The sequence below is a fragment of the Pogonomyrmex barbatus genome, unplaced genomic scaffold (genome assembly GCF_055798465.1).
Source record: "Pogonomyrmex barbatus isolate J1 unplaced genomic scaffold, ASM5579846v1 scaffold2, whole genome shotgun sequence".
NCBI lineage: Eukaryota > Metazoa > Arthropoda > Insecta > Hymenoptera > Formicidae > Pogonomyrmex > Pogonomyrmex barbatus.
Window position 1 is genome coordinate 14,770,183 of NW_028297116.1, and position 27,939 is coordinate 14,798,121.

At 33.3% G+C, this 27,939-nt stretch overlaps 5 protein-coding genes and 1 long non-coding RNA gene across 9 annotated transcripts; all 6 read right to left on the bottom strand.

Annotated features, from left to right (window-relative positions):
- Positions 1-127: 127 nt before the first annotated feature.
- Positions 128-813, bottom strand: LOC148936697 (uncharacterized). The gene is made up of 2 exons (XR_016139352.1): positions 651-813; positions 128-319 (listed from the first exon to the last, which is right to left on the bottom strand). It is a non-coding gene; the product is annotated as an uncharacterized LOC148936697 (long non-coding RNA).
- A 563-nt stretch (positions 814-1,376) lies between these two features.
- LOC105428643 (alpha-amylase) lies at positions 1,377-4,034 on the bottom strand. The gene is made up of 5 exons (XM_011641055.2): positions 3,823-4,034; positions 3,140-3,570; positions 2,492-2,855; positions 1,899-2,387; positions 1,377-1,564 (listed from the first exon to the last, which is right to left on the bottom strand). Exons 1-5 carry the CDS (start codon positions 4,000-4,002, stop codon positions 1,550-1,552), a joined length of 1,479 nt encoding a protein of 492 aa, XP_011639357.2. The 5' UTR covers positions 4,003-4,034; the 3' UTR covers positions 1,377-1,549.
- A 3,178-nt stretch (positions 4,035-7,212) lies between these two features.
- Positions 7,213-9,897, bottom strand: LOC112552182 (alpha-amylase-like). Its single transcript, XM_011641058.2, has 5 exons — positions 9,694-9,897; positions 9,000-9,430; positions 8,325-8,688; positions 7,733-8,221; positions 7,213-7,398 (listed from the first exon to the last, which is right to left on the bottom strand). The coding sequence occupies exons 1-5, from the start codon at positions 9,871-9,873 to the stop codon at positions 7,384-7,386; spliced, it is 1,479 nt and encodes a 492-aa protein (XP_011639360.2). The 5' UTR covers positions 9,874-9,897; the 3' UTR covers positions 7,213-7,383.
- A 1,607-nt stretch (positions 9,898-11,504) lies between these two features.
- LOC105428642 (alpha-amylase 1-like) lies at positions 11,505-18,718 on the bottom strand. The gene is made up of 5 exons (XM_011641054.3): positions 17,353-18,718; positions 15,323-15,756; positions 12,402-12,786; positions 11,803-12,288; positions 11,505-11,723 (listed from the first exon to the last, which is right to left on the bottom strand). Exons 1-5 carry the CDS (start codon positions 17,524-17,526, stop codon positions 11,712-11,714), a joined length of 1,491 nt encoding a protein of 496 aa, XP_011639356.2. The 5' UTR covers positions 17,527-18,718; the 3' UTR covers positions 11,505-11,711.
- Positions 18,719-18,870: 152 nt separating this feature from the next.
- Positions 18,871-22,186, bottom strand: LOC148936698 (uncharacterized). The gene has a single exon (XM_089076849.1). The coding sequence runs from the start codon at positions 22,184-22,186 to the stop codon at positions 21,299-21,301; it is 888 nt and encodes a 295-aa protein (XP_088932975.1). The 3' UTR covers positions 18,871-21,298.
- On the bottom strand, positions 22,185-27,827 carry LOC105428641 (serine-enriched protein). 4 transcript variants are annotated; one of them, XM_089076846.1, is made up of 10 exons: positions 27,675-27,827; positions 27,079-27,184; positions 25,405-25,610; positions 25,197-25,332; positions 24,575-24,613; positions 23,513-23,630; positions 23,107-23,264; positions 22,871-23,002; positions 22,601-22,783; positions 22,185-22,471 (listed from the first exon to the last, which is right to left on the bottom strand). In XM_089076846.1, exons 3-10 carry the CDS (start codon positions 25,599-25,601, stop codon positions 22,301-22,303), a joined length of 1,134 nt encoding a protein of 377 aa, XP_088932972.1. In that variant the 5' UTR covers positions 25,602-25,610; positions 27,079-27,184; positions 27,675-27,827; the 3' UTR covers positions 22,185-22,300. The 4 variants fall into 4 exon arrangements, with proteins under 4 accessions (XP_088932972.1, XP_088932974.1, XP_011639353.3 ...); XM_089076848.1 differs by having other exon boundaries at positions 22,185-22,467; positions 27,521-27,821; XM_011641051.3 differs by having other exon boundaries at positions 27,521-27,820.
- Between the last annotated feature and the right edge of the window lie 112 nt (positions 27,828-27,939).

The window sequence follows — 27,939 nt, forward strand, 5'->3', positions numbered from 1 at the left end:
ATGAGGTCATCTGTAATATGGCAAATATCAATGGGGGCGCTGTTATCAGATTTGATAAAGCGATAAAAATTGATGACATTATTTGTGATCTTGACAATATAAATTGGGTAAAGAATTAGATAATTAATTTTATTGATATATGTGTTTATACTTTATTTTTAACAAGATACACAAGCAAGTTATATTGTCGAATAATATGAATAAAATTTAATTTTTCTTAATTTATATACGAATTATAATATCAAAACAGTTATTATAATATGGATACATTTTTACATTGGTTTTTATCTCATCCACTCAGATCTTAATTCAGTTTTGCCTGAAAAAAATAATAATATTTAAAGTTATATTACAGTGAGCAATTAAAAGTTATCGTACTATTGTATTCTTATTTATTCTTTTTAACTTTTTTTTAAACTGTTATTAATATTTCACTCAATAATTTATTATTTGAAAATATTCTTTTATCGCAAATATTGTTTGGAAACGACGAATATATTATTCGGATTAATATTAAAATTACAGTGTAGTGTATTTATTCCTCAAGAAAAATATAAATATAAATCATAAAAAATAAATGTATAAATGTAAAATATTTTGCAGTAACATATATTTGTTTGTAAGACTTAAAAGTGATAAGCGAAACTTACCTCTCTATGAATGGCGAGTACACCGTCGTCCTGATTGTTGGGGATTTCTATATATGCATTCTTATTTTGATCTACTGTTACAACTTTACCAGTGCACCTATTGTTCTCCAAACTTCCAGAAATAACATCACAGTATTTGCCGGGTTCCAAGCAAGTATATAGAGTTTGTATATAGAGTTTCCTATGCGCGATGGGACATTACATATTATTCTCGATTACTTGAGATACTTTCGATTACTTGACATCTTGGTCGTCGATCAATAATTTCTTTGAATGGCCGAAATCGTATCTCTGTGTGGCATATGAAAAACCAACCGAAATGACTTTTACTCAAACAAGATCACTGTACAAAACATTTAAGCATTTATTTACATTGTACTTCTACAAATGTAATATTTTATTTAGTATTTTAGACCTTGCTCTGTTAACACTCTGTCGTGTATTATTTTAACTGTCATATCATGTATAGTAGAAATTAATGGTGAAAATAGGAAAAACAATGCATTATTTCTGTTAAAATAAACATTGTTGAAAGATAAATGTATTTTATTTAATTTTACCGACTGTTATATTTTCACACAAATATTTATGGAATTATGATTCATCTTTAATGGCAAATATATATCAATGGGGGAGTTGTTATCAGATTTGATAAAATGATAAAAATCGATGACCGATTATTTGTGCTCTTGACAATATAAATTGGATAAAGGGTCAGATAATTAATTTTTTATTGATATATCTATACTTTATTTTTAACAAGATACACAAGCAAGTTATAATTTCGAATGAATAATATGAATAAAATTTTTCTTAATTTATATACGAATTATAATATCATAATAGTTATTATAGTGTGGATACATTTTACATCGGTCCTTATTTCATCCAGTCAGATTTTAATTCAATTTTGCCTGAAAAAAATAATAATATTTAAAGTTATATTATAATGAGCAATTAAAAGTTATCGTACTATTGTATTCTTATTTATTCTTTTTAACTTTTTTTAAAACTGTTATTATATTTCACTTAATAATTTATTATTTGAAAATATTCTTATATTGCAAATATTGTTTGGAAACAAATATATTATTCGGATTAATATTAAAATTACAGTGTACTGTATTTACTCCTCAAGAAAAATGTAATATAAATAAAAATCAATAAGAAAATAAATGCATAAATGTAAAATATTTTGCAGTAACATATATTTATTTGAAAGAATTAAAAGTGATAAACGAAACTTACCTCTCTATGAATGGCGAGTACACCGTCGTCCTGATTGTTGGGAATTTCTATATATGCATTCTTATTTTGATCTACTGTTACAACTTTACCAGTGCACCTATTGTTCTCCAAACTTCCAGAAATAACATCACAGTATTTGCCGGGTTCCAAGCAAGTATATAGAGTTTGCTTCAAGTCATAATTGTCGTTGTTGATTGCGATGAATCCTGCATTTCCACGACAGAAAGCGATTTGATTGTTGCCATTATCCCACCAATTGTTGACGCCTGTGTTATTCACAGCGTTTCGGAAGCGCACCATATTATAAATCTGACGCCATCGATGCTCGCAGACAAAGCCGTTATCGCAGGTATTGTCAGACTTGATGATTGGGGATTTAAGATTGCCAGATGAATCTTGCGGCGGAGTGGCATCAAAGTGATCAAAATAATAGGAGCTCATGATACGCGGAATTCCGAAAGAGTGTCCCAACATAAAGGCAACACCCATCTGCAATATCATTTATTATCGAATTCGCATTAGAATAAAAATATATCTTAGCCTTAATATTAGCCCGTTTTTTAATTGCTTTAATTTTCTCGAAGATGACTTGCCTTGTATTTTTTCGATGACTTGTAGGTGAGTATACTCGGATTACCACGCTGAGTGTCATGATTATCAATAAATACCAGAGCATCCCGTGATGGTAACAAGCCCCACTTTTCACCCCAATTGACAAACCATTTTAACTGATTGTGCCCATTCAAAGCGTTGCTAAGCTCCATTCCATGTCGGAATTCCGTTACCGTGCCGAAGGAATTATATTCGTATTTACTGACAGCTTCACCGCCATAATCGATCACTTCTTGAGTTATGAAGGGTCGCGAATTTGATGGGAAAAATTTGGTATTGAGATTTTTCAGTCGAGAGTAAATTATTTGTAAATCCGCCGGCCACATGTGTTTTGCTGCGTCCACTCTGAAATTCAGAATTCAATGAAATTCTTTTATTTTGGAAAAATATGAAGAAATACTGTATTTTGTATTTTACTTGATTATCATCGCTAATTGATTTAAGAAATTACAAAAATATTAAAAATTTTAAGCAATTAAAAAGAAATTTTTTGTTTACAATTTTTATTTATATTAAAACAGGCAGAATTATGTAGAAATATTTTTATAAATAAAAATAAATAATTTTGCAGAGAATTATTTATCAAAAAAATGCAATGGGATCGTATGAAACTCAAAGGCTCTACTAACCGAAAACCAGCGACTCCAGCGTCAATAGCTCCGTTCAAGAAATCGACAATCTTTTTTCTGACCCATTCCTTCGATTGATCGAGGTCGTGCAGACCGGACAATTCACAGTTCCGCACATTTCCTGCATCTTGATAATTGTTGGCGTCGCAAGGATAATGAAAATCGGTTCGGGAATAAGGAACCGCCGGATAGCTGAAGTCATAAGTGTTCGCTGTTGAACCGCCGGTACCCCTAGCGTTATCATGATTGCCGCTCATGTGATTGAACACTACGTCAACGTAAATCCTCACGCCGACATCGTTACATCTGCGAACCATGTTCTCGAATTCTTGTGGGGTGCCCGATCTCGTGTCCCATTTGTAAGATATAGGCTGGTAGCGTTCCCACCATGGTCTATTACCTATGACCACATTCTCTTGAATCGGAGAAACCTATAGCAATTTATTTATATATTTTAATTATTTGTCCGATTGGATAAATTAAAAATTGCTGTATAGAAGCAAAAGTCAGTTTTTAAGAAAAATATTTTTTGGAACATATTTATTAAAATTTTATCAGTTAATAAATTGTTTTAGGATCAACCCTCGATTTAGCATTTCAGAAAAACACATTCACAAATTTTCAAAAAAATTTTCTGCATATTCTAAATTTTTCTGAAAATTTGCTAATCATTTTTGACTTACCTGTACGCCACCAAATCCCATGGGACTCAGGAATCTTTCGCATTCATCTGCGATATCGTTCCATTTCCATTCGAAGAGGTGCACCATTCCATCATGGCCGGGCGCATAGTGCAGATCTTTTTGAGCGACTACCGTTGATAGTATCGCTAACACGCACACTAGTCGTTGCATCTTGCACATTAATGACTGATGCAAAATATCTCACGGAAATATATAACCGCACTGGATGCCTGCACACACAAAGGTTGGTATTGTCTTTCTAACTGACTTTACGTGATGTTTTCATTGACTCTACGTTATATTGCGTCATCAACCGATAAAACACATTTATCGCACAAATACAAATCAATAAATGTTTTATGCGAGTCCTAGTTAATTAGCTACACTACACTAATTAGCTACACTAATTAGTTTGTGTTGATCAAATATCAATGGCCAAGGTTGCAGCTGTAATAATTTGCATAAATGTTATCTAACGGTTGTTATCCCATAAAAATACGGAACAATAATATAAATCATTGTATTAAATTTTTTATTGAAATAGTGATAACAATTTAAATATAATTATTAAATGTATTGTTATATTCTATAAAAAACAAATGGTTTTGTTGGGTTTTTTTCTCATATAAAATATAAAATAATATAAAATTTTGTTTTAAAATCATTTATATCAATTGACATCTTCATGAATCTCTATATTTATTCGTATACATTACTTCGCGAAATATATGTACATATATTTTGTGCTATTCGGATCCTTAATCTCATTACAGTTTAATTACATTCTATTATTTTTGGATAATTTTTATTTCTGTTTGATATTTGTTTTTATAATTATGTACTTTACATTGTTTTATTTTCACATCGATTTGGAATAAAGACAATGATATATTTTGATTGATTCTATTTTTTTAAATCGACAGAATCGCGGCATATACAATTAGGCAAGATTTTTATACCTATTTTGTGAATTTAAATTAATAAATGTAATAAATAATTTCTAGAATTTCTAGAATTTCTAGAATCTCCACATTTGTATACGCCACCATTCTTTTGATTTAAAACGCGATTTTGAAAAAATACATTCTAGTTTGTAAAAATACATTCTAGTTAATATATATAATTATTTTTTTACCATTTTATATGATTTATCTAATTTTATCTAAACTAAATAAGAGTTAAAAAATTTATTTTGTTATTTCTTTAAATAAATATTCAATTGCTCATGTACATTTAGTGTTGACTCTTACATTAATTATAATTATTAATTTAATCAATTTTCAAATTCTTGTCAAATTTTGGTAAACATGTTTGTACAATTATTATATTATTATATTATTAATGGAGCATAACAGTTATAAAACTGGTAAATATTTTTAAAATAAAAATTGTTTGCAATTCTGGAAATTGTATTTACGAATAACTCGTTTTAAAAGATATGTCACACTTCTTTGTAATTTTTCATTGATAAAACAATTCGTGGATTATAACTTCAACAGATCAGAGACAAGGTCATTTGTTAATTTAGGAAGTGTTCGATTGTTACATCTATTGAGATAACAAAAAAATGTGCAACATAAGATAATAATGATTTTGAAGATTATACAGAGTGTGATGATTAGTGATACAACAGCTTTGTGTACAACTTAGTGTACAACTAAAGCTGGTCAAACTGAGCAAAACGATCTTTTATTATTTTGCGATTTTCGCAATTAGTAATGAATTATTAATTAATTAAAAGTACCGAATAAGCGTGTATCCGTCAACAAATGCAAGCACGCAACGAAATACGATTATCTTACAAGCAACTCGCGATTGTTAAAAGCGCATGAAATGTATGTTTGGAAGTACTTATGCTATAGGCAGAGACATGCTCTATCACATTTGTAAAACATACATTTAAACATTTCGCCGCGCATTACAAACTTGTCTAATGCTGGCTGTTTCGCGTCTTGTTGGGCGCTTACATTTTCCAACAAACCGGTCGAATACTTATGCTTATTCGACAATTTTTATTAACTAATAACTCATTACTATTTGTAAAAATTAAAAAAATGGATCTTTCTAGAAAATCTTTCTACTCGGTTTTGATCCGTTCTATCTGCACACAAATATTGTATCATTAAATGTCAGAGACATCATATAAAAGGTAAACAAAGTCATTGTGAGATGGTCACTCCATAAATATATCAATTATCTTTATTGTTTTGTTATACGTGGATATCTGTAAGAATTATTAGATATAATAACGACACAAATCAAATTTTTTGCAGAAAATTTTGTTTCAAAAAAATTTCCATCATACGAATGTTATTTGAATTTTTTATATTTCATGTGCAATAATTCTGAGCAGATTCGATAATCATATTAAATGTAGCATAGGAATATATTTGAAATCTTTCACATAAAGTATTTTATTAACGAATTCGAGAATTAGTGTGTGTGTCACATGCGAACACGTAACGTATCATGTTCGCATCGCGTAATATAGAATTATCTTTCGTCTTGCGATGACAAATATATCGAATAAATATATATTCTTTTAAAAATTATCTGTTTAAATATTTTACCAAATTAAATTTTTATTTTTATGATGAAGTTTGTAAATAAACGGATTTTGTTTGATACAAACAGAACATTTAATTTTATTATCCAAAAATGCATCAAGATACTCTCAAGATTTCATTATATCAAGATATCATTAAATTGAAATTTATGCATTTGATGTTTCCTTCGAAGTATGAGAAGCGAAACAAAAATATTTAATAATTAATCAAACGAATGCCTATCATTCTAAAGTCTTCCAAGGCGACGCTATCGAGATATTCGGATTAATTTCCTATGCGCGATGGGACATTACATATTATTCTCGATTACTTGACATCTTGGTCGTCGATCAATAACTTCTTTGAATGGCCGAAATCGTATCTCTGTGTGGTCGCATCGTATCTCTGTGTTCGGTTGGTATGAAAAACCAACCGAAATGGCTTTTATTTAAATAAGACCACTGTACAAAACATTTAAGCATTTATTTACATTGTACTTCTACAAATGTAATATTTTATTTAGTATTTTAGACCTTGCTCTGTTAACACTCTGTCGTGTATTATTTTAACTGTCATATCATGTATAGTAGAAATTAATGGTGAAAATAGGAAAAACAATGCATTATTTCTGTTAAAATAAACATTGTTGAAAGATAAATGTATTTTATTTAATTTTACCGACTGTTATATTTTCACACAAATATTTATGGAATTATGATTCATCTTTAATGGCAAATATATATCAATGGGGGAGTTGTTATCAGATTTGATAAAATGATAAAAATCGATGACCGATTATTTGTGCTCTTGACAATATAAATTGGATAAAGGGTCAGATAATTAATTTTTTATTGATATATCTATACTTTATTTTTAACAAGATACACAAGCAAGTTATAATTTCGAATGAATAATATGAATAAAATTTTTCTTAATTTATATACGAATTATAATATCATAATAGTTATTATAGTGTGGATACATTTTACATCGGTCCTTATTTCATCCAGTCAGATTAATTCAGTTTTGCCTGAAAAAAATAATAATATTTAAAGTTATATTATAATGAGCAATTAAAAGTTATCATACTATTGTATTCTTATTTATTCTTTTTAACTTTTTTTAAAATTGTTATTATATTTCACTTAATAATTTATTATTTGAAAATATTCTTATATTGCAAATATTGTTTGGAAACAAATATATTATTCGGATTAATATTAAAATTACAGTGTACTGTATTTACTCCTCAAGAAAAATGTTATATAAATAAAAATCAATAAGAAAATAAATGCATAAATGTAAAATATTTTGCAGTAACATATATTTATTTGAAAGACTTAAAAGTGATAAGCGAAACTTACCCCTGTATGAATGGCGAGTACACCGTCGTCCTGATTGTTGGGGATTTCTATATATGCATTCTTATTTTGATCTACTGTTACAACTTTACCAGTGCACCTATTGTTCTCCAAATTTCCAGAAATAACATCGCAGTATCTGCCAGGCTCCAAGCAGGTATGTAGAGTTTGCCTCAAGTCATAACCATCGTTATTAATTGCGATGAATCCTGCATTTCCACGACAGAAAGCGATCTGATTGTTGCCATTATCCCACCAATTGTTGACGCCTGTATTTTTCACAGCGTTTCGGAAGCGCACCATATTGTAAATCTGACGCCATCGATGCTCGCAGACAAAGCCGTTACCGCAGGTATTATCAGAGTTGATCGTTGGGGATTTAAGATTGCCAGATGAATCTTGCGGCGGAGTGGCATCAAAGTGATCAAAATAATAGGAGCTCATGATACGCGGAATTCCGTAAGGGTGCCCCAACATAAGGGCAACAGCCATCTGCAATATCATTTATTATCGAATTCGCATTAGAATAAAAATATATTTTAGCCTTAATATTAGCCCGTTTTTTTTTGCTTCAATTTCCTCGAAGATGACTTGCCTTGTATTTTTTCGATGACTTGTAGGTGAGTATACTGGGATTACCACGCTGAGTGTCATGATTGTCAATAAATACCAGAGCATCCCCTGATGGTAACAGGCCCCACTTTTCACCCCAATTGACAAACCATTTTAATTGATTGCGTCCATTCAAAGCATTGCTGACTTCCATTCCATATCGGAATTCCGTTACCGTGCCGAAGGAATTATATTCGTATTTACTGACAGCTTCACCGCCATAATCGATCACTTCTTGAGTTATGAACGGTCGCGCACCTTGTGGGAAATACTGGGAATTGAGATTTTTCAATCGAGAGTAAATCACTTTTAAATCCGCCGGCCACATATGTTTTGCTGCGTCCACTCTAAAATCCAGAATTAATGAAACTCTTTTATTTTGGAAAAATATGAAGAAATATTGTATTTTGTATTTTACTTGATTATGGTCGCTATTTAATTGATTTAAGAAATAAAAAAAGATTATTAAAAATTTAAGCAATTAAAAAAAGAATTTTTGTTTATAATTTTTATTTATATTAAAACAAGCAACATTATGTGGAAATATTCCTAGAAATAATTCCGCAGAGAATTATTTATCAAAAAAATGAATAAAAAAATGTAATCGGAGCGCATATAAAACTCAAAGAGATCGCATATGACTCTCTACTCTACTAACCGAAAACCAGCGACTCCAGCGTCAATAGCTCCGTTCAAGAAATCGACAATCTTTTGTCTGACCCATTCCTTCGATTGATCGAGGTCGTGCAGACCGACTAATTCACAGTTTCGCACATTTCCTGGATCTTGATAATTCTTGGCTTCGCAAGGATAATGAAAATCGGTTCGAGAATAAGGAACCGCCGGATAGCTGAAGTCATAAGTGTTCGCTGTTGAACCGCCGGTACCCCTAGCGTTATTCCAATTGCCGCTCATGTGATTGAACACTACGTCAACGTAAATCCTCACGCCGACATTGTTACATCTGCGAACCATGTTCTCGAATTCTTGTGGCGTGCCCGATCTCGTGTGCCATTTATAAGATATAGGCTGGTAGCGTTCCCACCATGGTCTATTGCCTATGGCCACATTTTCTTGAATCGGAGAAACCTATAACAATTTATTTATATATTTTAATTATTTGCCCGATTGATATATAAATTAAAGATTGCTGTTTAGAGGCAAAAGTCAGGTTTTTAATGAAAATATTTCTTGAAACGTATTAATTAAAATTTTGTCAGTTAATAAATCTTTTTATAGAATTAACCATCGATCTAGCATTTCAGAAAAACGCATTCACAAATTTTTCAAAGAATCTTCTGCATAGTCTAAGTTTTTTTGAAAATTTGCTAAACGTTTTTCGTTTGACTTACCTGTACGCCACCAAATCCCATGGGACTCAGGAATCTTTCGCATTCATCTGCGATGTCGTTCCATTTCCATTCGAAGAGGTGCACCATTCCATCATGGCCGGGCGCATAGTGCAGATCTTTTTGAGCGACTACCGTTGATAGTATCGCCAATGCGCACAGTAGTCGTTGCATCTTGCACATTAATGAATTTCCCACTGATGCGAAATATCTGTCACATTAATGAATTTCGCACTGATGCAAGATTTGTCACGAAAATATATACCCGCACCGGATACCCACACATACAAAGGTTGTTTTTCTAGTTATGACTTTACGTCATGTTTGAACTGATTCTACATTATATTGCGTCAAGAACCGATAAAACATATTTAATGTACAAATATAAATTGTTAAATGTTTTATGCAATTAATTTGTCTTAATAAAATATCAGTAAAATGAAATATCAAACCAAGGTTGCAGCTGTAATAATATTTGCATAAATATTACCTAACCGCTGTTATCCTAAAAAAATACAGAACAATATAAGTCATCGTACTAAATTTTTTATTGAAATACTGATAACAATTTAACTATAATTATTAAATATTATATTCTATAAAAAACAAATGGTTTCGCTGGTTTTTGTCTAATATAAAGTATAATATGATATAAAGTTTTGAACATTGTTATAAAATCGTTTGTTGATATCTTTATGCATTTCTACAGTTATTCGTATATATTATTTTGCAAAATATATGTACAAAATATATTTTGCGCTATTCGGATCTTTAATCTCATTACAGTTTAATTATACTGTATTATTTTTGGACTATTTTTATCTATGTTTGATATTTGTTTTTTATTCTTATAATTATGTACTTTACATTGTTTTATTTTCACAACGACTTGGAACAAAGACAATGATACATTTTAATTGACTTCATTTTTTTTAATCGTAAGAATCATGACATATACAGTTAGACAAGATTTTTACGCTTATATTATAAATTTAAATTAATAGATGCAATAAATAATTTCTAGAATTTCTAGAATCTCCACGTTTGTATATGCCGCTTTCGAAAACGCGGTTTTGACTCATTACTATTTATAAAAATAAAAAAAATGGATCTTTCTAGAAAATCTTTTTACTCGATTTTGATCCGTTCTATCTGCATACAAGCATTGTATCATTAAATATCGGAGATATTGTATAAAAGGTATAAAAAGTCATTGTGAGAGGGTCACCCATAAATATATTAATTATTTTTATTATTTGGTTTTATTATATGTGAATGTCTTCAAGAATTGGATATAATAACGACACAAATTCAAATTTTTTGCAAATAAAAACTCTCTTTCAAGAAGTTTCAAAATTATTTCAATCTTTCATATTTCATGTACAATAATTCTGAACAGATTCTGCAATCATATTAAATATAGCACAGAAATATTTTTAAAATCTTTCACATTTTACTAATTCGAGAATTTGTGTGTGTGTGTGTGTGTGTGTGTGTGTGTGTGTCAGGATCTAATTGTAGATTATTTATAATATTTTAATTTACGGAATATAAAGCAATGTTTATATTAAATAATATTATTCGATATCAAATATTTTTAATAACCAATTATATTTATTAAATATATTAATTTATATCTGAAAACTTTTAGGATAAAGATATAAATTTTTATTCTTATAATTATCCAGAATTACTGCTTATCATATTTTAAAAAAACTATTTAATATTTCAAAATATTTTTCTGAATAATACAGGTTTTTAATTCAGGTAATTGATCAGGTAATTAATAAAAAATAATTTTGTTTGACATCATATCATTTTGCAAACGTGTCATATATTTATATATATGTGATAAAGTACAATCATACATACATATTATTATAACATGAATACGTGCAATGTATAATATTATATGCTTTTTAAATTTATAATTATATTAGTACTTATGACTACTATAATCTATACACTAATATAATATATATCTGAATATGTTGCGTTCACTGGTTGTCCTGTATTGTTCCTTACAGTTTTGCCTGCAATCATATGAAAATTTAGATAATACTATCGTATCTTTTGTTATCTTTCTTTTTATCGCTTACTCATTGCACTGACCTGAATATGAAGAGCGAGCACACCTTCCAACTCGTTTGTTGTAATATTAATATCAGCATTACCAGCATTGTCAACTACCACTGACTTTCCGCTACACTTGCCGTTGATAACATCTCCAGTTATAATATCGCAATATGTCCCTGCGGGCAATCCGGTTTGCAACTGTTCGTGTAAATCAAATCCCTCTACGTTAAAGGCGACGAAACCTTTATTGCCGCGAGAGAAGGCAATCTGATTCTTTCCATTGCTCCACCAATTTTTTATATCTTCGCCGTTTACTAAATTGCGAAATTGGACCATGCGGTAGATTTGCGGCCATCTATGTTCGCAGACCCAACCGTTGACGCATTGACCGTCGACGATTTCGGGCGAAATGATACTGCCATCTGAATTCGCCGGCGGCCCTTGACTGGGATGAGTAAACTTGAAGGAGCTCATGACGCGAGCATTACCGTAAGGATGAGCAAGCATAAATGTTACAGCCATCTACATGGGATACAATGAAGATATTTTTAAGAAGATTTTTTTTTTTATAGAACAGCTAAACTTCATTTATATATATTTACAAAAATATCGTTTTTCAAAATATAAAACTTTACCTTGTATGGTTTTGGGTCCTTATATGTCAAAATGGAAGCCCCACCAGCACCGTGACCTCTTTGATTATCATGATTGTCAACCATAGTTAATGCGTCCTCGGAAGGTATTAATCTCCAAACGCTTCCATTACCAAAAGCTTGCAGCCTTGCCAAATTGTCCTTCTTCCGGAACATTTCACCCAAAATGATGCCAGGCAGAAACTCAATGACACTTGCTCTCTTATTATATTCGAATTTGGAGACAGCCTCACCACCGAGATCGATGACTTCCTGATAGATATAACTCTCTGCATTCTTAGGAAATCCATTTTTAGGAGACAGCCTCTTTATCTTTTTGTAAATGGCCTCAAGATCACGCGGCCACATGTGTTTGGCAGCGTCAATACTGCAAAGATAGTAAAAAAATTAGAAAATAACAATATACATTTAATAAACGATATATTTATTTGTATCAGTGATAAAACGGACTCTATTTGATTTTTAAGTGATGAGTAACAGAAAGTTTTATCAGTTGCAGAGCAATTAATTAAAAAAATTTATAAAAAGATATTCTTATTTAATAACACAAGAGGAATCATCAAGGATGTTATGTGAAATTGCAACATCGTGAATGATTATTCTGCGCGAAAAATAAACCGTGATTAATTGATGTACTTAATAAAAAAAAAAAATGCGCACCGTATCGAAGTTGCACCGAGTAACGCGAAAAATTTTCCATACATTTTTCTTACTGCAGAAGCCTTATTATAAATAGCCGCTAATTCCGAATACCTTTTATTTCGCATATGGCACGCAGGAGGGATCGGTAGCTAACGTGGCTCCGGTCAGGGGTTCAACATCCCAAACAGTTATTTCCGCGCCGAATTATTCCGAGCCTCGGCTCGAGGAGTCGGCTCGTTAATTAATTAATGCTATTCGGTCAATTAAGATTTTTACCGTTTGACCGTGAATACCGCGAACTTCATTGAATTTAATCGTATATTCGCGGTAATCACCTCCGTATTTGCTAAAGGTTTCTATTTGCAATTTGCAGTACGGTAGTTGACGCGTCGAAGGGTCAGAGTTCATTGCAGGCACTTGCGGAAAATGACGCGATCAGATAGCGTTATTTATTTCCGTTTATTCGTTTTGTAATTTACTTGCAGATAACATACGATAAGGTAAAGAATTATTTATGAGCTGTCATGATTCCGATTAATTGACCGAGTTACTCATGGTGGATTATCATTGAATATCTGTCCATATGTTTGCTTTTATTCACAGATAACATTTTAATTACATAACACGCTAAAAACAAAATTACAATTACGAAAAGGATACACGCGTGTTCATCAGAGAAATGAAAGAAAGTACATGTGAAGTACACGTGAAAAAAGATAATATTGATATTTGGAATTATATTTTTGTTACAATTACGAAAACGATACACGCGTCTTTATCGGAGAAATGAAAAAAGTACACACGAAGTTCACGTGAAAGAAGATAATATTGATATTACAAATTATCATTAAGAAACAAGATAATTTTTTTTATAAGCTGTTCAAATAACATAATTATATAAAATTATTACAGTTTAGTGCTCATTTTATACTTATTTTATCATCATATCATTTTTTATTTATATATTTATATACTCATACAAGATTTGGCAAAATGCCAAATGAAAAAAATATTCTTCTGTTATATCAAATTATCTTTACCACTTACATGACAGTCTATGTTGCTATTATATATGTAATCTAGAAGCACAACTTTGTTACCTTTCGATATCAATAATAAAATCTGTTTTGTAAATTAGAAAGAACAATATTGCTTGAGTAAATTTAACTTCGAAAGAAGTTTATGGCTCCGAAGCAAAACTTTATTCTTAGAAAATCTCAAAGTTGTTGCAAAGAAACCGTTACTACCCTAATGATGAAAAAAAAAAAAAACCAATTTTAGAGCATAACGCGTAACAAATAGTATACAAATAGTATAGTATAATATTATAATTATTTTGAGCGTGTCTCAACTGTTTTTGTCGTGCAGCAATTAATGAAACTCGCCGCGGTAAGAATGTAATATATTGTGTCAGCAAGCCTCCTTTCTGTGCACGCACTGTGACTTTAACGGCTGCACTTTTGCGGCTGTCACGATTTCTTAATACGTGCCATCAACGCGGCATTCCTTTTCTCGAAATATATGCAAAACATTCGCAGTCCGCGGACGCGACGCGTAGCGCGGCCTCCAAGACGGCAGCGCGCCCCGTTATCATTCCCGACGCGTATATCGTTCTTCCGCTTGCTATAGCCACCGGTTCGGTACGAGATGGTACGATTTCGCTGCGGGTTACAATTACGAGCGAGGCGCGTAATTAAAAGCCGATGTCTCTCATTTATTAATGCTACCAGACGAGCCGGCCTCTGTCAGTACCAGCGCGGCACCGCTCGTCCGGTTTAATGTTAAACATCATCAGTCTTCGGTGCGTCCTTGATGCGAGAAAGAGAAAGAGAAAAAGAGAAAGAAAGAGAGAGAGGGCGCGGGTAGGGCTGCGGAACGCATCTTGCGAGTTTACACTTCGGATTTTATGTCTCATTCGCATATTTCGCCGCGGAATGCGCATCGACCGTGCATCGATGTTGCACGCAGATAAAGATTATCGATCGGCGATCGTTAATTGCGGATGACTTAATTTTTTTGTATTTTCTACGCCGAGTCAAGTTCCGGCTAGAAATTAACATATGACACAGGAAAATTCATAATCAAACATCTCGAATGTCAATGTCGAGAAATCTTTTTAGCATTAAATTTTTTAGTATTTTCTATAAATTTTAATTTTACATAAATAAAGTTAACGTATCTTTTCATTCTTACAAATTCTTGTATTAAAAATGATATTTTTAATACAAAACACAAAAGATAGATTAATCGAAAATAATTACCGAAAGCCAGCGACTCCATAATCGATGAGCTTGTTAAAATAATTAATTATTTTTCTACGGACGTGCAGTTTGCTCTGGTCAAGATCGTGAAGGCCGGACAACTCGCAGTTACGGACCTCTGTAGCATTGTTATAATTCTGGATGGTGCATATCGGATGGTTAAAGTCCTTGGAAGTGTATGGTACTCCCGGATAACTCAACTTCTGTGGTTTTGCTGACGTACCACCGGTGCCGTACGCGGGTTGCGCGTTTCCTGACATATGATTGATGATGGCATCAACATATATCCGCACACCAACTTTGTTACATCTCCTTACCATATCCTTAAATTCGGCTCCATTCCCAGATCGAGTGATAATCTTGTAAGAGATTGGTTGATATCTTTCGTACCATGGTCTGTTCTCTATTACGAGATTCTCATTGACGGGAGAAACCTATGACAGTACGACAGAAAGAGTCAATTTTATGCATCATGCATTATGTATTATGCTTTCTATACAATTATGTTTTAATTTAATGTAAACATAAAAAATAACTTAAAAAAAAACTTTTATTTTATTCTTAAAAAAATTTTTTTAATCTTTAAAAATAAAATAAAAAGGTTTAAGTAAAATTAATTGTTTTCTTTTAATTAATAAAATAATGGCCAAGCTCAGTTGCACTTAATATTGGCAATCTCAAAATTTCATTATTTTTAATACTGGCGACCAGATGAATATATTACTAGCAGTTTTTTTTATATTAAATACCAATATAATCTAATAGTCCTTTTACGTTTAGATAATAATTATGGTTAAATAATCTTTTTTGTTTTTTAAATTATATTATATAGTTCTAAAATCATAAATAAAGTTATGTGTACTAGTTACATATATGTTAGAAGTGTAATTAAATAATATATTGGATATTATTCTAACATATCGGATATAATTCCAAAAATTTATTTGACATCTTTATATTTTATTTAATTATTTTATTCATATTTGCCTCAACTCAGATATATATCAAGTAATTTTTAGAATTATTCGATATGAGAATATAATATTCGATATATCCGAAATAATATCCAATGTATTATAATTTCTAGTATTAAAATAATAATGTTACAATATATAATAGTACCTTCCAGAATATATCAATGATTCAAGTGATAGAAATAAGAATATGTATCGATATTTAGATACTTGTTGAAGTTACCTGTCCTTCCAAGATGCCAGTATTATATTCATTTTATGATTAATGATACTGTTGTATTAAGGAAAAACATAAAAAAATAAATATATTACTGGCATTAATAAACATATTATACAAATTAATAATTTAGCCAATATTTTTCTTTTCTCTTTTTATTTCAACACTATTTTATCCTAAAAATGTGTTTCCGTGAGACTAATTAATCAAATTTGCTTATAATCGCTTATCTTTGCAGTTACTTATTATCTAGTTCACTAATAAAAATAGACTCAGCTAAAAAATTTCTTGATCTTTAAGTTTTATTTTTAATTAAAGAATTGATTTTCATTTTCAATTAATTATTATAATAATAATCAGATACGTTAAAAATTCTATTAAAAATTAATAAAATAATATAAGATATAATTTTTACATCTCAAAAAATATTTTAATTTTAATTGACAGTAATGTAGCCACTGTCAATAATATAGTTTTTCATTTTCTATTTAAATTTTTTGGTAAATAGATAAATAAAACAGAGAGAGAGGAGGGGACAGAGGAGAGACAAAAGTGCATTGAATCGGAATGTGGGTAGACTAAAAAAGAGTAAATTACCATAGATTTAATCTAAAATTAAACTTAATCATATTAGGTTAAAGATACGATAAATGTAACCTAGACTAGAAATAAAATTAAGATAAATACGCGCGGAGACATAAGAAAAACTTGCCATCAAAATGGGAAGAAACTTGTAATCAATAAAGACTGTACTTATTATTACATATTTATGTACATGTGATAATTCGTATAACAAAAAGTACTTGTAAATAATCATTATTAATATATTTTATACGTACTTGTACACCGCCATAGCCCATCGGACCAAGAAAATCCTCGCATTCTTTCGCAATGTCGACGAATTTCCATTCGAATAAATGAACCATAACAGTTCTACCGTTTACATAATGCGGATCTTTATGGGCAAATGTAAGCGCCAATAAAGATATAAAACTGAGAATAAAGAACGTCATTGTGAACGTATTGTGATATTAAACACAAAACCAGACTGCATTCGAAAAAAGCATTTTTGATATCTCTGGGTATTTTATAGAAAAAATTCCGTTGTTGACATACAACGATTAATGATATCTGACAAATGGTGTGATGCTCGTGATAAATGTTACTAGTTAGTTAGTAGAGCAAATAATAATAATCGTCACGTACATTACATTATTGCATTTGCCATTTTTTCTGAGACCGTGATGTTAATTGCTGATGGCCAAGGTGATTCCACCACAGCTGACAGCTGTTCGATGGTTCGATATGCAAAGCTAACAATTGTTATATCACGCAACATATAAATTATCAGAAAACAGACAAATAGAAAAATAAATTACATTAACTACTCTTTTATAATATATTTGTAACATTCAAGTAGAATTTAATTATTTTTTTCTGTATCGAAATTTTAAACATATAATATAATTACAAAAGATTAATGTAATTCAACTGTTTATGCCACTGTTTGAGGCATTTGTATGCAAGTTTTATAACAAAAAGTATTTTAATAGAAGATTAAATTATATTTCTTATATCATACTAATTAAATGTAAATAATTTTTATATTAATCGTTAAATGTTCCTTTGCCTTTATTACTTGAATCTCGACAAAGTATAAGATATATTTTTATATCAACGAGGCACGAGTTAATCTTAAATATCAAATCGAAGAATTGATGAAGAATATGATTTCACGTATTTTTGTAATAAAAAAACTTGAATATATGATTTGGTGACCTCATCGCTCGATTGGTATTTCGGATCAGGCCTTTTCAAAAGGCCGTTAACACCGGACAGGACAGCTTCAAGATGGCAGATGGTACGATTGATAGATCGGGACGGACTAAATCTCACGATATCTTACGTCATAAAGCCAGGATGCTGGAAGGATAATTATTTGTGATGCGCCTGCCATCTGACGCTCGTAACGAGTCGAGTCGAGTCGAGTCGAGTCGATCGGGGGAAAGAACAAGGTCGGCAGAGGCACGGGTGCGAAATGTCACGATAATATTCATCGATCTCTTTGGCGCGTAACACCTTTTGCTATTTATTTGGGATGATCCGTCTGCGATTTATCACCACGTTGATCGCTAAGCATTTCCCGCACGGTACGGTAGAACGAGAGGAATAACGTAATCCAGGTGCTGAACGTGATTACACACAAAAAAAAAAAAGAATAACGCGCCAAAGTAATACGCGTTGATACTGCCTTTTGTAAATCAGAGAATTGAATTATCCTTTTCTACTATCTACTTATATTTATCGTGAATTCCGACAGGCACTTCAAAATCGTATTGTAAAATGAAGAACTCCACTTAGACAGTTTACGTTTTCCTTTATTTATTTATTTATTTGGACTGATTTGGCTACGGCATATCACAGCATTAAATAGATCGAACTTTTAGGTAGAATTATATACCGATCGCCAGCGAGCTAACGGCTTGAACTTTATACAATTCCATAAGACTGTTTGTCTTTATTCCTTTCTGTCATATTCGAATGGAAGAAATGTCTTTTATACCGAAGAATATAGTAAGAATATAAAATTAAACGTAATAAATATTTCTTAATCAGTAAACGAAATTTAAACTCACTACATACAATGTTACATATTATTTGTTATTAATTTGAGAAATTTCTTCTTATGTGTGCATTTCATCGCAAAATAAATGGAAGATCAATGGATAGTAGCACAACATTGAATTCGTTAAAATGCGCATTAGCTGGTATAATTATAAAAAACAAATTATTAAAAAAGCCATTGAATTAACACGTTTACTATCACTAATTAATCACTTTATTTTTGCCAGGAACATTTCGTCGTAATTCTCTTAGAAAATAATTTTAGTGAACCGACGTTCGAAACAAGTTATAAAATTTTGAGCGTTTATAAGTGAAACATAAATTATTAGTTGGACGCGCCTGCGCGTCGGTGACAGTGAACATGTTAATTAAGTTTAATCAAAGTTACTTTAAACGAGCGAAAATAATAATCTCAGTAAGATATTTTATGTTATTCGTACATTCAGTTCGATCGCTCGATTAACATTATGATGAGGAGTTCGCGCCATTTAGGCTGCTCAACGATATTATATATATATATATATATATATATATTTTTTGTACATACATCTTATGTATAAAACAATAGAAATATCGCTGCGCACAAACAGACAACGATACATAGACAGATAAATATATCCACATTTATAAACTTATATCATTGACACACCTACGCAAACATAAACTGCATATGCAACAGTAATAAAACATTATTGAGGGCAACTGCGTTTTCATTTTTTTGCGCAGTTGTTGCTAATATTCTGTATTTTGATCTACGTATTAATAAATTTACTTAGAAATTAAATTGCTTCTGTAATCTCTATCAGACTGATATCTAACGTTACTAAGAACGCGCGAGGGTGTGTCTAAAAAAAAAACTTTAGTGCATGTTCTTGAATTATAACGGACTGAAGTGTAACGTGTGTTTTGCAGCCGCATGCATCGATTATACCTACATGTAGTTAGAAACTATATAGCGATAGCATTTCGTTTTAGTGAAATTTATCTGGCGAGTATTCAGACTTCTTTTACTGTACAGACCGTAGCTTCGCTGCGACCTCTGATTTTCCGATTAATTAATGGTATAACCGAGTGGAAAAAAATGAATATGTCTTGCGTCGGATATAGCGACGTCCAGGCAAGCAGCCTGTGGCAACATCGGGTTCTCCAATGGGTCATCTGTTACTGTCAAATCGCCGTTCACGTTGCCCAGAAATGATATAGAATATACATCCCGCACCTTTCTCGACTATATAATATAAATCTATTTTTAACAAGCGTATATAGTACTCTCTCTGAGATAGTTGTTGTAACCACATATGTCTCGTAGTGAAAAGTTCGACACAGTAATGCGATTTCGTTGATTAATAATGCAAACGGTTCAATAAAGATCGATCATTTGTATCGTGAAGTTTATAATAGGCATAATTTATGATAAGTCAGGAAATACGAGAAGTAGCAGTTGCATGAGATAAATTAAATAAGCGGACGATCATAAAAACGCAAATAATAAGTACTGCAGGTAAGAAACTACGTTTACGCCTTATTTAATTGATCCAAGTCAGTTATTTGCTCGCAGTGATGCATCCATTTGACTGAACGATACTATTGCGCGTCTATCGAGCGATAGAGAGAAAGCGTGACAAACGAAGCATCTTGTTTACATGCATATATTTACGTTTGCACACATTTTACGTTTAACAGATACATATTTTCTTCTTGCAACAATAACACGAGTACGAGTGTCTTGTTCCACAATCACGAACAATCGAGCCTAACGGAATCCCCCTGATTTATTACACCTAGAAATGGCGACTCGCATCTCGAGATTGCCGAGATTGCGGCGCTGGATGCGGCACCGTTAAAAACCCGGAAAAGAAAACTGATTACATGCACCAGCAGTTGACCAGATTCTGGCGCGCGTCACTTCGATGCGTCGAACATTAGAAACATTAAAGTTAAAGGAAAAATGCCGATTCTCCCTTAAGACATTAAGTTAACCCCCCCCCCCCCCCCCCGGAAAGTGCGGGGCGCCGCGACGCGCTCTCAATGGCAAATTGCGGCTCGCATTCGCGGTATCTTTCGATATGGATGGATAAAGTTGTGTAGAGCCGTCGTTGCCGCGTGATAAATCGCTCGATGTATTTCCAAACGGAAGCGACGAGGCAAATAATTCGGAATTTAGAATATGTGCGTTTTGTACAGCCAGACGAGATTCGCGCGACCCTCGTGCCTCAGCACTATCCTGATGTAAAGTCCACTGGCTCCCTCGAGCGGCCGAATTCCCGGCTGCTCCTGATGCGGCTGCGGTTGCGGCTGCTGCTGCAATTCTCCGGAAGGTTGCTGCAACTTCGTTGACTTCTCTTTCCGTCGCTGCGTCTTTTCATCCTCTTGCTGCGCCGTTATCTCCACTATTTGCCGTTGTGCCGGTTGCACGAGTGGCTCTGGATGCGACGCTTCCACGAATTGTGCCTTCTCATCTTTTTCGCGCGTCTCTTTCTCCTTTTTCTCATTTTTATCCGACGGTTCTTGCTGTCGCTCGTCCCTTTGTTGTACCTTCGGCTGCTCATCCGCCTTTTGCAGCTGCGGCTGTTTATTATCCATCGTTTGCTGCTGGATACGCTGTTCATTTCTCGAGGGACTCTTCGCTCGCGTAACTTGCTGTTGCTCCTCTCTTTCCTTCTCCAACTTTTCTCGCTCCGGATCATGCTCCTGCTTCTTCTGCCGCAATGACTTTTCCTCCTCTAGTTTTCGTTGCAGTGCTTCCTGGTCTCGTTCTGTCATGCGTCGCAGTTGCTCCTCCAATTCTTGTTTACGTTGCAATAGCTGTTGTTCTTGCTGGAGTTTCCGTTGCTCTCTGTCCTTCTCTATCTTCTGACGGACTTGCTGCTGTAGGTGACCCGGCTCCTTTTGTTGCGGCTGCACTTCTTCCCGCTTCTGTTGTTCCTGCTGTGGTTGCGGCTGATGCGCCTCCTGCTCCGCGTGCACCTGAACTTGGGATTCCTGCTGCTCTTGCTGTTGCTCCTGCTGCTGTTGCCGCTGCCGTTGCTGTCGCTCCTTCTGCTCCATTTCCCGTGCGACAGCATCATTTACCGGCGCCGCTTCTTCGTCGGGGCCACAAATATCCTCGGTTCGTCGAGGCTCGTCCGAAACGGCCGCGATCAATGCGGCCGTGGCCTGAGGTTAGTTGCTACCAGAATGTTGTTTCTGATCCGATCCGGCGTCGGAGCCGCTCGAGCTCAAGGTCGTGTTGCTGCCGTACGGATCCAGCGACGACTGGACCGACATGCTGCGACCCTGCCTCCTCACTCTGTGGGGGGAGAGTTTTCTGGGGTCGACACTGGTTGGGTCTGCCTGCAACAAATCCTTTCATAAAGAAACCGATCGCATCGAATCGCGCGAGGTGTGTTTTTACGCCTGCAAGTTAATTATGCCAATGACATTTCTTTTTTAAAACAAAGTATATGGAAATGCAACGCGCACCTGATAAGCTAAGGCGTTCATGATGATCTCCGGCGGCACCAACCCTAATGGATTCACTTCCTGCATCAACACGGTGGCCGGGATTTTGTGAAATTGAATATATTCGATAAAATTACCAATCACATCCTTCAACGGTGTGTTTTGATTGTTGTCGCAATACTTTTTACTCCACATCAGCGCGGCCTGAAAGCGAAAAGTCAGTTTGTAAAAGTGTCGTACGTGGGAAAATGTCGAATATAACGTCATCGATATATTTATATTCAGACTTACTTGGAATTTCGTAAATTCATCTGCGCGTAGTTCCTCTCGAGCGAGGATCAAGCGAACGACGTGTTGTGGCAATAATGTGAAGGATCCTAAATTCAATACTTCATTGCCATGCTCATCGACGAATTCTAGCACCTTCGCGCAAAACAATTCCGTATTAATTTTAATTTCATTGGTCTTAATACGTATCTAAGCTAATAACAATTTAAAAGAATCTTTGCGGTTGAGTGCAAATTTACCTTTTGGACCAAGGATTTCGTGCATTTGTACTGAATATAACGCTCCGCTGACGCTAACAAAGCGCAGACCGTGTCAACGGTTATACAACATTGGACAAAACCAGCACAGGCTCGTCTAAGCTCATCTAATCCATAATAATCGGCGGCGTTCATCACTCCTGCGGATATAAATTATCAACTATTCGAGAGATCGAATTTATAAATCATTAGATACGAAAATAAAATTTCATGTATTTTCAACGCGTAAAATTATCTCACAAATTTCTACACGTTTAGATCGCAAATATGTCGGCTAAGATAGAACGACAGGAAATACTTGTCGGTAATGATTAATCTATCAGCGGCAAATAATAAGACATTCTAATTGGCTTGTTAAAGAGTTATACTATATAATGAATAAGATTACCAAGCAAGGTCCTGGGCTGCAATGTCACACATCCCGTATGAATATATTCGATCAACTGTCGGAAGACATCGGGCTCGAATTCCTCAATAATCAACGTGTGATGCTGATTTGATTGCGGCTACGATACAAAAGTGAAATGCAAAGATCTAAACGAAGAAATAGGGATATTCAGAGTCAAGCTTAAATCGAATACCCATGCTAAGCGACTTGCATGGGAATCCGTATAAAGACTGGCGTATTAATAAAATCAAATTCACTAATTACAGGAAGAAATATGATGTTAGATAGAAAATATATGTATATGTATATGGGCGTAGTACGCTATATAGTAATTTGTATACTAGATACGTATACTAGTTTTAGCTACTGTGCATTTAATATATATTAAAGATGTAAATAAAAAAATGTTAATTATCTAATTAATAACCCAGCGAACACTGTGCTATATTAAAGCGCTACATCCGTGGATATCTTTTAATAATTAAATTTATACTTTGTTTGGTAAAAATTGTATAGTTTATAAGATCAAGACGTTGATCTTATTAATAATTATAACTCGTTCGCTTGGTTGATTTATGAGTTACCATATATGAGCCAATACTAGAATAGTGAAATACCGTAATCGTGCCAATCTATAACAGTACAGTGGATTTGACGACTATGAGAGTACAATTCACTCGATCATGCACAAGTATCCAAATATTAATGAACAGTCTAATTCATAATTCGTGTGGATTACATGTTCGAGCACGAATCTTAAGAACTATACATCTCTCTTCAACGCGTACGAAAAGAAAAACATTTGATCGAGTAAAAAACGTCAAAGCATCGGAAAGACATCAATTTATAAGTACATAAATTTTGAATGGTTTCCTACGAGAATTTCTCTAAATGGCGTTTCGTGAGGCGAAATCGTGATCGCAGTGCAGCGAGCAGAAAATCGTAGTGAAGAGAAAAAAAGTTAATTAAAGACGCTGGTAAAGAGGAGACAGGAATATGGAATAGAAACAGTTTTAATCTGTATAATGTATGTAATGTATGTAAAAGTGACATTCAAAGTACCTCTTGGATGGGGGCCAGTTGCTGCGTGAACCCTGACCGCTACACGACACATACAAACGCACACTTACTATTTCTAGCCTGATAAAAGCGAGATATTCGTTTCAGCGATAGCCACGATAAATATGCAACGAGGCCCAAAAGAAATGAAGAAAAATTGTTTGCTTTTATACGATATATTTGCATAACATATTCTTTTATTTCATATTAATTGAGCCGACTAGGCAAATTTTTAATTTTTTCCAATCGATCTTCGACAAAATTTTGTATAAATTAAAAAAATAAAAAATAAAATCGATACGAAATAATAATTGGGGAACGCTTTGCATATCAAACGTGTTCGCCTCTTACTCTGAGAAATTGTTTATTTTATATCACGTATTATTTACTTAATGATTATCGTTTTTTCTGTTTTGCATTGCAATAATTAATATATACACATTCAGTTGAAGAAAAGTTATTAAAAGATATTAAAAAGAAGATCTCATATCTTTTTTTATTAAATTATATAATTTGATATTATACGTATCGTTCATGTGTCATACTCATCTTTTTAAAATTTGTATAATACAAACACGGGAGATTTATTAATAAATTTTATGTATTAATTTTTGTTTCTAGATACCTGTTGTGCGGCGTTCTGCAAATTCAGCAGTGGCTCGGAGCTGCGCTTAAGAAAGAGCCGAATTTTGTTTTCTCGTGCCGGCGGTTCCTTCTTGCGTTGCGGACTCGGAGTTTGATACAGCATTTTATGAAAGACTCTGAAAGAAATAAAGAAAGATAAATATCTTTATACTCGTCGTTCCATGAATAAAAATATTATCGATACAAACCTGCTTCTGGCTGCAAGCACAGCTTTCACGGCGCAAACTGGTTCTCTGGTATCACCAACGAGGAACGTCACGTCGCAGAGTTCTGGCATACTCGCTAAAAACTTCATATCTTCGGCCAGGCCGGTTTTATTCTCGAAAGTCGAGTAATCCGCCTCGTCGGCCACCCCAGATCCTGAAGCTTCCGGCATTGGGCCCATGTCGTCCTGCTGTTTATTTCACGAGGATCGTTGTTATTCAATTTCTAAATAGTTCCTTGTTTTTACTTAATTTTTATTTAATCATCTAAATTCCGCGACTTTACCAATTAAGATAAAGGCATGGACTAGACTCACGATAAATACTATCGCGTACGCGATATTTACATTTATTTATTTCGTTCATAAATCGGCGTAAAAATTGCTCAATAATTATTATGTACACAAAGTAGTGCGCAGGTCTCGATAAAAATATCATGGCCTTTTAATACGTAGCATGTGAGGGGATTATATAAAAAAGAAACAACGCTTTCATCCATAAACTATTATTTAAAAGGTAATCTTTGCATCGTTATGAAGTAATCTAAATATCTAATAATTTTAATACATTTATGTACGGCTGGATACGTGCATTATCGACAACTTAAAACAAGCACTTTTCTTATTCCTTTTTATGCTGTAGAATGATTTCATCGAGAAAAAAGTCTGTTTTTCTTATCGACAAAGCGTTTCTTTATAAAGGAGATACTTATAATGCGATCCCATCTAATGTTATTGAACTACTCGCTAAATAAAAAATTGTTTAAAAAAATATGTCAAGTTTAAAAAAGTAACACAGACGTGTTTTGATTCCATACATTAATTCTGTCAATAATATGCTTCATATTTAATTGCTGCTGTCTATTGTCGTTACTTTTCAAATACTCGAGACAAATAATGAACGTCCATAAGACATCTATAGAAAGAATTATTCACAAATTCTGTAATTTTCTTCAATATCGTTTTCATTATTCTTTCTCTAAAATGTTGTAAAAATTAATTTTTCATGTGTCTCTGTTGTTTGTTGAAAACATATGGATTCAAATAAGTTGTTATATTATTATTTAAAAAATCGAAATTAATTCTTTAATGAGACAATTTTCCAGCAAATTAATTATTAATTTAATTTAATACAACATTTTGCGTAAATTAAATCTACAATAAGATTAGATTAATCTGCAATTAGATTAATTAAAATGTTAAATTTATTTGTTTTGCTTTGCTAAATTATTTCACTTTGTTACCAATAAAACAAAAAAATATAGTATATCTCATTTCTCGAAGTTTATTGTTGCCGCTTTTCCGCGATGCTGATTGATTCTTTTGCTGCGCTAATTTCGTGAGTTACTGTCAATTTGCAAATGAGAATTTGTAAAAGGCGAACGAGGTTAGAAGCGAATGAAACTTTGAATCGGTTTTGAACAAGGATAAAAATAAGATGAACAAGGATGAATGAGTTTCTATTTTTCATCACGACGGTACGTCGCTACCATCAACGAATAATATAAAAATATAATATGAAATGCTTAGTGGCGCGCGCGTAGCGCCTGTTATGTTCTAGTATAATAAAAAGTGAAAGAAGAAAGAAGAATAGCAAACGATTATTAAAGAGCAAATAGGAAGAGAATAAGGAAGACCTCGATATGAAATGAAGTGTTACCTGTTGCTTTGATCCCGGAGCCTCGTCGCTTGCCGGGCTACTTTCGCCCCGAAAAAACACTTTTAACTCTTCTCAAATATCGTTGGAGAAATCACTCGGTTGTTGGCTGAATACACAGAAGAAGAAAATACAAATACGAAAAATTAATTATTAAAGACACCGTGAGACACGCAGCTTAAGTAAAAGAGTTAAATTATTATACACAAATATTAAATATTCTCTTTTTCATTAACATATACGTAATAAAAATACATTACACATAATAATTTGGTAAATCCGGTATTTCAATTGCAAAATAAATAGTTTTCAAGAATTTAAATATAAGAACGTAAATACGATTATTGCACTCGGCAACGAGTTAAGTACGACATGTAACGCAGAAAAATTAATCAAAATTTCTAGATAAATTTATTTAGACACTTCGATGCCATGTGGCAAATACCTCAAGCTCGACAAGCAATCGACGTCGCGGGATTGATCGCGGTAGTTTTCCAGCACGCGTTTCCAACGAATCTCTCAGGGAACGAACGCACCCCTTTTCACCACGGAAGGGAGACAAAAAGCAAACTTTGTCGGCAAGAATGTCGCGCGCGAACCTCTCAATCCTGGTTGCCGTTTTTGAAGACTGGATGGAGGGATTCCGCACGCACCAGGTATTGCTTTCGCGACTAAATATATGGTTGGAGAAAACACGGGGCGAAGTCTCTGGATGAGCAAAGAGTCGCACAGGTACAGAGCTTCCTGTCGACGAGGCGTCGGAAAGGCGTCGCGGCGCCTGCGTCATGAGGGACGTCGACGCCATCCGCTTCTACGCCGACTCGACCCGGAGGACCTTGCTCTTATCGCACGGGACAGTTTCGA

Excerpts from the sequence above, each read along its gene's own strand:
- LOC105428643 (XM_011641055.2), bottom strand. The coding sequence starts at position 4,002 with ATGTGCAAGATGCAACGACTAGTGTGCGTGTTAGCGATACTATCAACG. Across the intron at positions 3,571-3,822 it reads TGGGATTTGGTGGCGTACAG|GTTTCTCCGATTCAAGAGAA; the intron begins GTAAGTCAAAAA and ends AAATTGCTATAG. Across the intron at positions 2,388-2,491 it reads AGTCATCGAAAAAATACAAG|ATGGGTGTTGCCTTTATGTT; the intron begins GCAAGTCATCTT and ends ATGATATTGCAG.
- LOC112552182 (XM_011641058.2), bottom strand. The coding sequence starts at position 9,873 with ATGTGCAAGATGCAACGACTACTGTGCGCATTGGCGATACTATCAACG. Across the intron at positions 9,431-9,693 it reads TGGGATTTGGTGGCGTACAG|GTTTCTCCGATTCAAGAAAA; the intron begins GTAAGTCAAACG and ends AAATTGTTATAG. Across the intron at positions 8,222-8,324 it reads AGTCATCGAAAAAATACAAG|ATGGCTGTTGCCCTTATGTT; the intron begins GCAAGTCATCTT and ends ATGATATTGCAG.
- LOC105428642 (XM_011641054.3), bottom strand. The coding sequence starts at position 17,526 with ATGACGTTCTTTATTCTCAGTTTTATATCTTTATTGGCGCTTACATTT. Across the intron at positions 15,757-17,352 it reads TGGGCTATGGCGGTGTACAA|GTTTCTCCCGTCAATGAGAA; the intron begins GTACGTATAAAA and ends GTACTGTCATAG. Across the intron at positions 12,289-12,401 it reads AGGACCCAAAACCATACAAG|ATGGCTGTAACATTTATGCT; the intron begins GTAAAGTTTTAT and ends TATCCCATGTAG.
- LOC148936698 (XM_089076849.1), bottom strand. The coding sequence starts at position 22,186 with ATGGAGCAGAAGGAGCGACAGCAACGGCAGCGGCAACAGCAGCAGGAG.
- LOC105428641 (XM_089076846.1), bottom strand. The coding sequence starts at position 25,601 with ATGGGCCCAATGCCGGAAGCTTCAGGATCTGGGGTGGCCGACGAGGCG. Across the intron at positions 23,631-24,574 it reads AACTGGCCCCCATCCAAGAG|CCGCAATCAAATCAGCATCA; the intron begins GTACTTTGAATG and ends TTTGTATCGTAG. Across the intron at positions 23,265-23,512 it reads GCAGCCCAGGACCTTGCTTG|GAGTGATGAACGCCGCCGAT; the intron begins GTAATCTTATTC and ends TTATATCCGCAG.